General features: G+C 44.5%; 1 protein-coding gene across 1 annotated transcript in view; it reads right to left on the bottom strand.

Moving 5' to 3' along the window:
* Positions 1 to 13128, bottom strand: part of nrxn3b (neurexin 3b) — a gene marked incomplete at both ends in the record, with an annotated part of 267959 nt that overhangs the window by 28529 nt on the left and 226302 nt on the right. The window contains 3 exons of the mRNA XM_079753357.1: positions 1449 to 1759; positions 4129 to 4218; positions 11559 to 11730. Coding sequence (XP_079609483.1) covers positions 1449 to 1759; positions 4129 to 4218; positions 11559 to 11730 — 573 coding nt within the window. The remainder of the gene's footprint in view (positions 1 to 1448; positions 1760 to 4128; positions 4219 to 11558; positions 11731 to 13128) is intronic.

Genomic DNA, 13128 nt, shown 5'->3' with positions numbered 1-13128 from the left:
TTTGTGTCTAGGTGTATGTATGTGTGTCTGGATGTGCATTTGTGTGTGTGTGTGTGTGTGCAGACCTTTGTGTCTAGGTGTGTGTGTATATGTGCCTAGGTGTGTGTGTGTGTGTGTGTGCGTATCTTTGTGTCTGGGGTGGTCTATGTGTGTGTAGGTGTGCCTACGTGTGTGTGTGTGTGTCTATGTGTGTCTAGGGGTGTGTGTTTAAGAAAGGCTGCTCATTGTACTCCCAAACAATCCATAAACACCCGTACCACAGGGGGTTGGTATCAGCAACACACAGACGCCAATCAGCTTTTAATGTGACAAGCTTGACAACAGCGGCTCCTGTCTCTCTCCCACTCCCATCCCAGCCTGAGCAATCCCATCCCGGACCAGGATAGCCCTTAGGGAGAGTTATGGTTTTAATATGAACACTGAGTGGCTCAATTTGTCCTCCAAGTGTCAAAGGAGTGCTTGGCTTGATTACTTTCTTGGCACTCCGGTGACATTCATTGGCTTAGAGTCAGAGCACATTGGCCTCCGAGAGAGGGAGAGGGAGAGGGAGAGGGAGAGAGAGAGAGAGAGAGAGAGAGAGTGAGAGAGAGAGACAAGGAGAGAGAGAGAGAGAGAGAGAGAGAAAGAGAGAGAGAGAGACAGAGAGATGGAGAGAGAGAGAGAGACAGAGAGAGTGAGAGACAGGGAGAGAGAGATTCAGCGGGGAGAGAGATAGAGAGAGAGAAAATGAGAGGGAGAGAGAGAGAGAGAGAGAGAGAAAGGTACAGAGTGGTCCATCTTCACACGTCTCAGTCTGAAGCAGTATTTCATTCATTCCACTTTTACAACTGAATTGCATCCAGAAATTGAAAGGCCAATTAAGAGGAAAAGAACACCTCTTACACCAATACAACAAAACAACCAATCCTCCAAAACAAAGATTAGAGGTACCATGCCAGTGAAGGTCAAGGTCAAATAATTGTACATTTCCTATATTAAACGTATTATAATGCAAATGACTACATCACATAAGTCAGAATAGAGACCATTTGGTCGTATTAGAGGTTTGACCTTTAAGATCGTATTAGAAATCCGACCTTTAAGAACTTTTATTTTCGGATCACTGCACATCTTGCTACACCTCCCGACCACTCCCACAGCACCGCCGCCCTCCCCTCATGCATCCCACCCCCCCTACCTGAGATCCAACATGAACACCTGCCACCAGTCAGAGTTGGATCGATTCAACCATTTGTCAGGTCAAATAAACCAGATTTCAATTTTAAAACAATTAGCTTCGGCCCTTCGACATCTCCACCCCTCATCCCTTCCTCCACCCTCCCCCCTTCACCGCCTCTCCCCAACTACCAAGGTCTCCCCAAACCAAACCCCCAACAGGTCGGCCACGCCCCTACCCAGTCGGCCACGCCCCCACCAGTCGGCAACGCCCAGTCGGCCGCGGCCCTTACCTGGATGGTGGGCGGGGAGCGCTGCTTTCGGGTGGTGGTGGTGGAGAGGGTGGTGGTGGTCTCGATGAAGGTGGTGGACATCTCGGGGGGCACCGAGGTGGTGGTGCGCGCCGCCCCGCGGCTGGCCGGCACGTCGCCCACCAGCCGCACGCTGCCGTTCACCTTGATGTTGGCGTGCGCCTCCGCCGCCATGTTGAGCACCTTCAGGCCGTTGTAGTACAGGCCCGACAGCTGGCCCTGGTAGGGCCGCTTGCGGTCGTTGCCGCCGATGGAGATGGTGGCTTGGGTGTTGAAGATGGTCAGCTGACGACCTGGCGCAGCGTGGCAGGAGGGAGGAGGGAGGAAAGGGGGAGGGAAGAGGGGGGACGGTTAACGCACGCCCTTCGATGGAGGAAACCCATGGGTTATAGAAGCTGTAAAGTGGGGGCTTTGGCTGCTCTATGAAAGGAGGGTGACTGTAGCAGTCATTAGGGAGGCTGGACTGGCCTTGGATACTAGCCGCTGATTGCTGTCTGATCTGATGAATGGGCGGTGTGATTGGAACACACACGCGTGATGTCGCCAAAGGTTACCAAGTTAATAAATAAATGAATAATAAAGCATGTATAGAATAACTACATCCAACATGGTGCAATGCAGAGGATCCCTTGCTGAATTCTGGCAACCTATCAAAATGTTTGCTTGATTTTGTTCAAAACAAGCTAGCAAAGAAAGCATGCTCCCTGGAAGTTTGCCCACCAATTATCTGGTTAGGTGGACTTGGGTTTAGGTTGGACTAGTTTTCTGGGTTTTACCCCTGCTGGTATGTGTTGACTATATTCCTCAGCTTTCCTGAGCCAATGATTGATCCACAAAAGAGGAATATATGTACATTTTAGATAATTTCTTAATATTGGATGAGCTTAGCAATGCGTGTCCTTCCCATCTTGTTAGCGAGTTAGCATGCATGTATTTCGATTTTTTTCAGCTTGATTTAATTAGCGGCAATGCAGTCACACTACAGTATTCCATCCTTTGGCTTCATGGATAGTCAGGTGAGACGAGGCTTTCTGGCTGATAAGCCAGGGCTTCTCTCTAGCTATGCTTCTATGCTCATGAAATATCTTTTTTTTTCAACTCGCCACAGGAGCCTTTTTAAAACCATGAACACTGAATAGATTTGTTTTTAAGGTTCAAAATGAAGAAAATGTGAGTAATAATAACGAAAGAAAATAAATTGCTAACGGTACTGCTAGCGGTGCTAGCGATTGGTGGGAGAATTGTGTTTGTATTAAAATTTTGTACAAAAAGATTGTGCATTAAGAGCACTACAAGATGCAGCTTTGGGGTATTTCAAGGATATACGATGATAAACAAAATGTGTTTTTTCTGGTTTTTGATTTAATTTTAAAGGGGGGATTCTTTCCCTTCTAATATTCTCCGGACAAAAAACTGTGGATGAAACATTCATAAATATGTATGCAAGGCTTTGGCATATTATGATAAAGAGTCAGCAATACACATTCAACATGTGTCACAGTAAATTTCATTAGGGAAGGGCTAAATATTATTGGGTGTGGAACACATCTCATGCATTAGTTATGCAATGAGAACACACAAATCAAACTAAGGGGAAAAAAATCATAATTAGAAATCTAATTTCTATGAAATACTCACACACACACACACACACATACAGACACTGTTGGTTTGTTAGACGGGCCACATTAACACAATTACAAAAAAAAGACTGAGCATGAAATGACAGCGACAAGACGTTCGTATCACAAACAAGAAAATGAAACAGCATGTGGAGCCACGCATGCAGCCATAATGGGATTTTCTTTTCCCACACCGGTTTGTGTTTTAGCAAATGTTAAAGGGACTTTATAATCGGGTTTAGAGGTTTAAAAGCGATGACCTTTAAATGCATTTTAAGTGCGATATTAGGTTTATGTGACTCATTTTTTATTATGGGATAGAAAAATAGGAGCAGATGGATAGAGTGTTGCAATCAATCCCTGTGGCCAATCCTGGAGCAAAAAACATTTGCAAGGGGACGCACAGGGCCATACACCGCTCTCAAACGGCAGACACTACCCCAGGCGTGGTGAAATCCATTTCAGCGGCCATTTCGCTAACGAAAATGGACCTAATTAGGTCTCTTTGTGAGTGACAAAAAGAGCTATCATTTTTTGGGGGGATGTAATGTGTATGACCACCATCACACAAATGACAGCATGAGGGAAGGACCTGCTTGCCATGTTGGTTCGGTCAGTGCGGGCCCATACTCTGCAGAGGTTTTTGAAATTTGGCAGGGGGTTCAGATATATCTACCATCGGCCTCAGAATTGCAACGTACTCCTACCTATTCCATCGTGTTTGTGATTGTTTTTTATGTATTATTTGCAGTTTAGGTGCAGCTTCAACCAGTCCCTTTAACTGGACACTATCGATGAATGAACTTAAAACAACTTTAAAAAGTGATGATGATAAAAAGGTAAATGGGAAATTGACAAAAAAGAAAATAAACTAAAACTATAAACCAGCATGTGGGTTTGACTTCGTTTTTTAACAGAGGGATCTTTAAATGATGGTTTATTCATTCTCAGAGAACAGAGGTAACAAGCCGATGGCATGACGAGAGGAATAAAGTAAAAGGAACAATGAAACACATTCTACCGTTCCGGTGAAGGATTACCTTTCTCCTGCAGCCAATCTTCAACTGGCCGGGTATATTTGAACGGGATTTTCTTATTTGCCATTTGATAGCGCTCAATGTCGCTGTTGCCTTTGAGGTTTAAAAGTTTAATAAACAGTTTGAAACATTGGGCAACGGCAAGAGACAAGACTCACATTTATACAGTGGTTTATGACGTTTTTTATCTGGGTTTATAGATATTTAGAAAAAAAGTTAGCGTGCTGATTTTTTTTTGTTTTCCAAGAAGCGTTAATTGTAGGTTTAAACGTTATATTTATATGGCACACTTGACAAAATATATCACAGTTATCTACCGAAATCATGCACGATACACATTGATAACAGTATAGACACTATCTACCAAGTACCTGGAAGAAGACTGTTAGTCAATTTGTTCAAATACAAGAAGAAAAACAAAACATTTAAACAGGACAAATTCATTAGCATTTACATTTCAAAAGGAAATATTTCTTCAATGTACCTCTTTGGTAACAGAAGCAGAGTTCATCAGAGAAAGAAATGCATGCATCCTTTGACTGCCTTTCAATGAAGCAAATTGAAGTTGCACGTATTCTCTGGACACCAGCTGATTATGTTCCCTTCTCATTAATCTAAAGTCTTGATGAGTCCACGCATGACCGAGACGGTTTCACAGCCATTTACCGCACATGAAAGTGCTGCAAAGGGAGCGAGATTAGTACGAGCAGGAGCGGGCAGGCGAAAGGAGGAATAGGAGTTAGATTCCCAAGTACAGTCCGGCTTTTCCTCTTCCATAGTGAAAGAGGAGGTCCAACCATGACATAGGGTGGTTGGGTTGGGTGGGTGTTCAGAGAACAACGCATACAGATTAGATCATTACCGCGTGGGTAGAGAGGTCTCGGAGAATCACCCCACCGCATGCTGAGTCCCGGGCGAATATGTACAGCGTTGCATATGCGAGAATTAGAAGGTAATAGGCCAGCTCTGTGAGCTGATAAATGCTAGTTAATTATCCGGTGATGATGGATTTTCTCATTGAGTGTAAAAAGCGGTTAGGGTGTGAGCCAAGTGTCTTGTGACGCATTTTTTCTTCCTCCAAGTAAATCTGTGTTGATAGTGGTCAATGAGATGTGGAGCTCAGTTCTCTAATACCGTTAGATACAGCTTAAGCCTCGGCATGCCTTTGCTGGCTACATACATTACAACGGCGATGTTGCTTAATACACAGGTGGCTAAGCTAAGGGTGGATCAATCAAACATGTACACTCTCTGCAACGGCCTCCGAAATAAATCAAATCTGCCTACTTAGTTTGCTCAATGTGAGTGTTTAACTGTTTGGTTGGAAGCCAGAATGGGGAGACATAAGCCTAAGAGGGTATTAGTTTGCTAGCGAGCTAGCGTATACCTGTGGCAGAATATATGTAGACGTGTGGTGCAATGTGCTAGCGGGGGTGCTTCTAAAATGATTTTGATTCAACACACATCGGGTCTAAACCCAGGACATATTTGGAGATGTCCTGGGTCGTGTTTGTGTGTATGTTTCAGTTCACTTATACATTCATTGCTAAGCAAGTACGTATGCACGCACATACGTAAGTATGTATGTATGTATGTATGTATGTATGTATGTATGTATGTATGTATGTATGTATGTATGTATGTATGTATGTATGTATGTATGTATGTATGTATCTATGCACGCATGCACATGCATTTATGCATGAATGGATGGAGTCAAATAGTTATTCAAGTGTTTTCTTTCTCATACATGTAATCATGTCTGGTATTTTAAATCATACTTATGTTGCTAGGGGTGTATCCAGAAAGTAGGTTGGGTTAGTTTGTCAAGCTAGCCATACTCCTCCACAGCAGAGAGAGAGAGAGAGCGAGAGAGAGAGAGCGAGCGAGAGAGAGAGAGAGAGAGCGAGAGAGTCGAGCGAGATGGTGCGGGAGAGAGAGAAAGAGAGAGAGGGGGAGAGAGAAAGATAGAGGGTTTGCCAAGGCTGCTGATAAGGACGGACTAAAGGTATGGCTTTTTATATTGTTCCAGGTGATTAATGAGGTGACACACGTTCGTGTAATGAATACACCACAAGTTAATTGTCCAACTAATGAGAAAAGTGTCTTTATAGTCTGTCAATACCCTATTTCATCTCTAAAGGTGACTCCCAAAATGACCTTAGCAACAACAAACCAACGCGGGGACGAATAAAAAGCGGTTTGATGTTCAAACTTTCCTGTCTTTGAGGTGGGAGTATTTGTTGCAAATAATGGAGCAGATAAATGGAAATTATATCTCACATCGTGACTATGGCTGTGTGCATGTGAGTGTGTGTGTGCGTGTGTATGTACCTTGGATCAAGTGTACGAGTGCACAGAGCATGCATGTGGTTTCTACCTTGCGTGTGTGTGCGCTTGTGTATGTGTCTGTGTGTGTCTGTATATGTGTACGTGTGTGTGTATGTGTGTGTGCTCATGTATGCGTGAGTTCATGTATGCAGGCACATTATCACACGTTATCTTAAATCAAGAACGCCTTTCTATCTTTCAACATGTCTACTGAATCTTCCGGAATTCAAAAAAAACAACTGATAACCCCCAAAAGTGTGTGTCTCTAATTGCGACAGCAGTTCATTCACTCCCGACACCAGGCATTTATCTCCTGGCCGACTTGTCCGACTTGTTTGACATTCTGTTCCGGAATATTCTCGCCGGGGTTCTGTCAAAGGGAAGAGAGTGATGACGATGTCATCACAGACTGAGAGAGAGAGAGCGAGAGAGACAGAGCAAGAGAGAGACCGAGGGAGAGAGATTGAGAGAGAACGAGAGAGAGCGAGCGAGAGAGTGCGGGAGAAAGAGAGAGCGAGAGAGAGAATGAGAGAGAGCAGAGAGCAGAGACGAGAGAGAGAGAGAGAGAGAGAGAGAGAGAGAGAGTGTGGTGGGCAGTGACAGCTGCTTGGCATTCTAGGGGCACGATTTGTACCCGTTGATGTACGGCAGCCCTGTAGCCCAGAAGTCCATCGTTTCCTCACTCGATACTTTGTGGCTGCAGGTGTCAGGTTTCCCGTTATGGACATCTCCGACACCCACCCACAATTCACTCCTCCTACTGTCTGTTGTATTCCTCTCTCTCTCCTTTCATCTGTCATCTTCGCGCTTTCTCACACTCTCTCTCTATATCTGTGTCCTCTCACTTTTTGTCCATCCTCAGCTTTCAACTTTCTTCACATTTTTCTCTCTTTTGCTCTCCAGCACTCTTTCCCTTTCACTTGTTCTCTCCTCCTCAATCGCTCCCTCTCTACCTCTCTCCCTTGTTCCTCTGCCTATAGTTTGTCTTTCTCTCTGGCTTTCTCTTCCATTCTCTCTCTCTCTCTCTCTCTCTCTCTCTCTCTCTCTCTCTCTCTCTCTCTCTCTCTCTCTCTCTCTCTCTCTCTTCTGCAGGCAGACTGCGGACATTGGGGAACAAAACCCAGAACGTTTAGGCCTGGGGTCAAACACTTACCCTAGCCACTAGGATATCCTGCACCAGACATTATAGAAAACACTTGAACTTTTCATGTGCACGTAGTCCATCTGTATAAAGCAAGCGTGAAGGATCGTTGGTCATACTTCAAACGCTCCAATCACCACATGCTGTGTGAATAATGGGCGGGGTTTCGTTACGCTGCGGGCTGCTGCCAGCCAATCAACGATGCAGCCTGTGCAGAAAAATGTAATTTACATAACTTAATGAGATCGATTGATGGTTAATTTATGTGTGTAGTAGTTCAACTTAATAGTTCTTTGTATTATTTGTACTATTTCTTTGTCCTTTGTACTTTTTCTACGTTCATAAACAGCTTTGTGGCTGTGTTCATGGCTGACTCAAAACTACTGTTTCAGCTAATGAAACACACAGATGTTCTGACGAACAAATCTGAAATTAGTGGAAATACAGAGACTCAAAGCGGGGACCCAGAATGGTTTAGTGATTCAACTGAGAGAGATGGGCTTTTTAGTAAGCATACACTCCTACGCACATTAGGTAGAGGATGGCCCTTGTATTTTGCCAGGAAAATAATAATCCATTAACATAATTGTACCGCTGCCATATTAACAACAACAATGCCATGCCGTTAACCCCTCATTTTAAAAGCCCGTACTTCAATCCATATTGATAACAACAGGTATTTTAGATTGAAAAAATAGGTTATCCGTATTGGCCACATACGCATTTACAAATCCTAAATTCATATTTAGATCGTCTGTTATTGCGTTGTTGTTGCAGACGGGTCCCACCAAACCAGGAAAATGGATTCAAAATAAATTGTGTTATCCAAGTCTATTGTAATCTATGATTACTTATAGAGCAAGTCAACAATAAAATAGCTCTCGGTATTAATCAGCTCACACGGCGAGGTACAAAAGCGGGAGGTAAACACTTCTGAAGCAGAAAATCACTCACCTCGCAATACAAGCAGCCGGGGCAGTGTGACCGCCAGCAAAACACACTTGGCACACTTCTGTTCCCGCCTTTTTTGTCAGCCAACTGACCCACAACAACAACAACAGCAACAACATAATGAGACTTTTTAGGTGGCGCATTTGCAAGCTTTGGCTTTCAGTGTCAAGCAATCCACCGCCGCACCCTCCCTCACCACCATGGTCCGCTAGGTGCCCCCCCAATCCAGTAACTGTTTATTGAACCGGGTGAGAGCCCCTGAAAGCGTTCGCCGGCCTTCAAGTTAAGCATCGCCGAGTGTGAGGATTCAGTCGATGAGGCTGCACCCTAACCTGTAATTACTCAGGAGATGACAACGCCTCGACAATGGGTCGGGGGGGTAGTAGGTGGTGGGTGGGAGGGAAGAAAAGAAAATCAATCACTTTTGAATTACTATCACCGAGTGTCCTGCAAATTACCTGCACCGAAGAGAAAAAAAGAATAAATTACTAAGTGTAGGCCCCCCCACACACACACTTCGCCGTTTTACACTAGAGCCCCGAGCCTCCATGCCCTCACTCCGGCCGGAAGAAAACTCAATGGAAGCACCTTGGAGAGAAGGAGACCGAGCTCAAATGTCTTTCTGTCCTGTGTCCAAGAGGAACCCTCCATTAACCACTTATAAGGGATTTCTTTGTTCGTAACGCAGACGCTTGGGTCCGAGTTTGCGAATTTTTGCCTATTGTCGTGAATTCACTATTGATACGACGCTTGGTGAGAAAGATTGGTGGGATGAGGTGGCATTATGTTGAATACTTGAGAATGTAAAATTGCCAATTACGTTGAATTATGTGGGTACTAAAGACAGTGCTTAGGAAAGTAAGTAGCGTAAGAGTAGGCATGTCTCAAGTAGGCCTATTCATGGTGTCCTCTTGCTCTCTCAACGTTATTCGTCCACGGCCAGGACATCGTTATGAAACCTGTCCGACTTTGTTTGGTCAGAAGAAACGTGAAAGACAGCCGAGGGCAACAGAGAGAGCCTGAGAGACAGAACGAATTAAAATCACCTGCACTCTCATTTAACCCCCGAAAACCATGTGTGTGTCAGACCCGACCAGGCTAGGCTAGGCCACAGGATGACGTAGGGCCAAGCCTTGGTGTGGACGTACAGTGCGTAGAGTACATCCAGACGCGGGACTTTTATTTTGAAGGTCTGCAATGGAGACAAAAGGGGCCGGCTCCTTTGCCCTCGGATCATACCTTTGAGGGGCAGGTAGGTGGTAAGGGGGCTCTTTCTCTTGGAGAACTTCTGGTAGGCTGTCGACACCATAACCACGACACTATTCAACTTCTCGATGATGTACAGTTTTTGTTTTCAATTGTACTTTGATTAAAAAAACAGCGTGACCACACCATACTGTCCCCCAGTCTCTTTCAATTAATTTCTTATAATTTTTCCGTGTTCAGAAAAAGGTCGGAAAAGACGCCCAAAGACGCCCAAATGGCTGCAGAGCACGGATGGCGCTGTGGTGTTGGCATCGGTACGAGGTGCTTTAGATGGTCAGAGGCAGTGTTGGCGGTGGGTCTGAGCAGGGCGGCGATCCCACCTCGACCTCTCCTCTGCAGAGTGGAGAGAGAGAGCCTATCCAAACGCTTAGCAGAACCCTAGCTGTGTGGATGCTTATCAACCACGTGTGGACCGCTGATAAAGAAATGGCCAATGTTCTGGACAACGTTTGGTCATGTCTGTGTTTTTCTTTTTATGGGTCTATATTGAAACTATATAAATAGTAGTTCAATGGAGGGTTGGTAAATGGCTTCCTGAGCCCTCTTCCGGAATGTTTTCAACATTTCCTTCAAGAATATAAAATTAAATTAAAGAAAGTGACATGTTTCATTCATAATTCATTATATTCTACTCGTTTAACATGGCCCCTATTTCTCCGTAGGGACTTAAACATGTTTAATTTAATCTTCAAAGGCTACCATCCCATACATGGAAGCTTCTGGTCAATTCTGGATGTATAAACCGTAGACGTAGCTTTTTTGTCTCCACTCATTGGTCTCGCTTTACTCTGCAGAAAGACAGTTGGGGGACAAAAGAAGCTGCAACAGCAGCTTGGGCAAAAGGAGGGAACACAGATATCAAAGTACAGGACGTCCAGCCTAGGTTAATGGGGCGTGGAGCAGAGGAACCGAATGATTTCTCCTGTAGCTGCCCCTCCCCCACCCCGTACCTCCCCTATAGTCTGTACGGCCGTCTGTCTCTCCCACACCTGGCTAGCCGAGCGCAGCACGACGCAAGCTCCAAGCTGACCAACCGGACTCGTCGGGAGACTCAAAAATGGAGCCGGCTGTGTTTGATGACCTTATTTGTATTCAACCACTGTCTCCGCTTCTGCTGACCTGGGAGAGAGATACCGGCTTAATCTGGCTAGGAGGCCTCCTACTCTCTTTCCCTCTCTCGCTCTCTCTCTATCCCTCCCTCCTTCATCACTCCTGCCCTCCCTTCCTTCCTCCTAACCACCCTCTCTCTGTGTTATATATTTATATTTTTATTTTTTCATTTCTTCGCTCTGCTTGTTCACCAAACGAAACTTTTCAGCCGTGGGATTTCGATCCCTCCCTTCTGTTGCTAGCTGGCCAGGTGTCGTGTGGATATCGCCATTTACCAGGTAAACAGACGGAACAGCCTGGCCGAGTGTCCATCTGTTTAGCTGGTAAATAGTGAGCAAGGATGGGGTGGGAGATATGACAAGGACTTTTACAGTTGCAAATGAATAAGCCAACTAGTTTTGTTTTGGCCGAAGTTTTGTTATGTAAGTTATTCATGAAAAGCGACGTCTGATATCCTTGACGATAGCAGACGTTAGCTTTGTTTACTTCAATAATGAATTTTGATAACCAGCTGATGTCCAGTTCTAACATTACATCTAAAAACAGTTAGCATTCCCTCAACGCAAAAAAAAGGTCAAAGGTTACACGGTTGACGATTCAATACGGTAAAAGGTTCAGGGTGGGAGGGCAGTACCTGAGGGGAAGTGCTCGTTGATGGGCCAGTTGTCCACCTGTAGGGTGGCGTTCCCTCCGTTCCTGGTGAACCTCACCAGATGGTATTTTCCGTCATTGATCGCCGTAGAGGTCTCCTTCACGCTAATGTCAACCGTCCCGATGTTGAATGTCACACCGACTTTTCCTTGTTCCTGTGAAAAAAAAAGGGCAAAGCAATTATTTTTTAAAATAGGAGTGAGAAAGACGGCAGTTATTGCACTGGATTTATTTTCCTTTAATTAAGTACGTTAGGGACTTTCTACGACGGAAATTTCTTGCAGGTTAAAGTAGAAGAAAAACGATCACCACTCTAAGTATTAAAAACAGGGTCAGAGTTAGTTTGTTTAGTTCAAATGTTCACGTTCAAAGGCCATTTATGTGTAAGATGTAGAATTCCAGCGAGGTTATAAATATTTGTACACATGTCTACGTGCGTAGAAAAGTGCAAATAGTAAACAACACACACCCCTCATTTCTTAAATTCAGCTGTACTCAAAGTCAATGATTCAACAGCATGTGAACATGTTGGCTGTCAGGAGGTGAGCTTGAGCTGATATTTATGGAAAACCATTGAAACATCTGAAGAATGCTATGTGGTAAATGTAGCTAGCTATGGCTCCTTTTTAAATAGGTGAAAAATAATAATAATAGCGCTAAAAAGCTACATGGGGCGATAATAACTAGCGATCATATGTCTTAGCCATGCTGTTATCATTCTGTCCCTGGAACAATAGGCTAGTTGGATGTTTTTTCGGTTGGTAGAAACTCTCATACAAATAGCATGAAGGTAGTATGATTTTGCTTCTGTTCGTACCACTCAACAAAGCCACAGTGAAGCTAGCCGCTAAATAAGTCACACCATCTCGCCCCTTCTTTGACTACGCTCCCAGGCGCGCACACACCTACCAATGATTGTATATTTATAGACACGTTGGCCTTACAAGGAAATTATTTTAGCGTCCCAGGCATATGCCTGTACAAGTACAGCACGAAGAAGGAGGAGGGAACCTTTATTTCGTTATTTTTTTACATCTCTGTCTTGAGGGAATGTCTTCAGTGTGATTACATCGCTCAAAGTGTTTCTTCCGACGTGGAGCAGGGGTAATTTTAAACATGTAGGCCTAGCTAGTGGATTACTAAGGGGCGAGGGGAGGGACGTGATTAATTGATCAGCTCGGGGAATGTTCTTCAACAGCCTGTGGGAGAGAGTAGCGTTTGCCGCGCGTGTGAAGTCATGTTATGTGAACATATTACGGATATACCCAGCGCGTGTTTAGCCTGAACGTGTTGCCGCTCCACATCAACCTGTTTGCTTGTGAAGCGGTTGAAGTTTATATTAGCCCCAGTAGCGGAAAAAAAATGAGAAGGAGGGAAAAAACGGATCTTTTTCATTGTTGTTTGTGTTCAAAGTTTGTTTCAAGAACACATCCTCGGCAGGAAACAGCCCTAGGATCCTATGCATACCTCTGAACTAGAGGTCTGTTTACCAGTAGCATTAGAGTATCGCTTGCTCGCTCTTTCTCTTGCTCGCTCACTCCCTCTCTCTCGCA

This window comes from Pollachius pollachius, assembly GCF_949987615.1.
Source record: "Pollachius pollachius genome assembly, chromosome: 16".
Taxonomy (NCBI): domain Eukaryota; kingdom Metazoa; phylum Chordata; class Actinopteri; order Gadiformes; family Gadidae; genus Pollachius; species Pollachius pollachius.
This window is presented reverse-complemented; position numbering and strand designations above follow the sequence as displayed.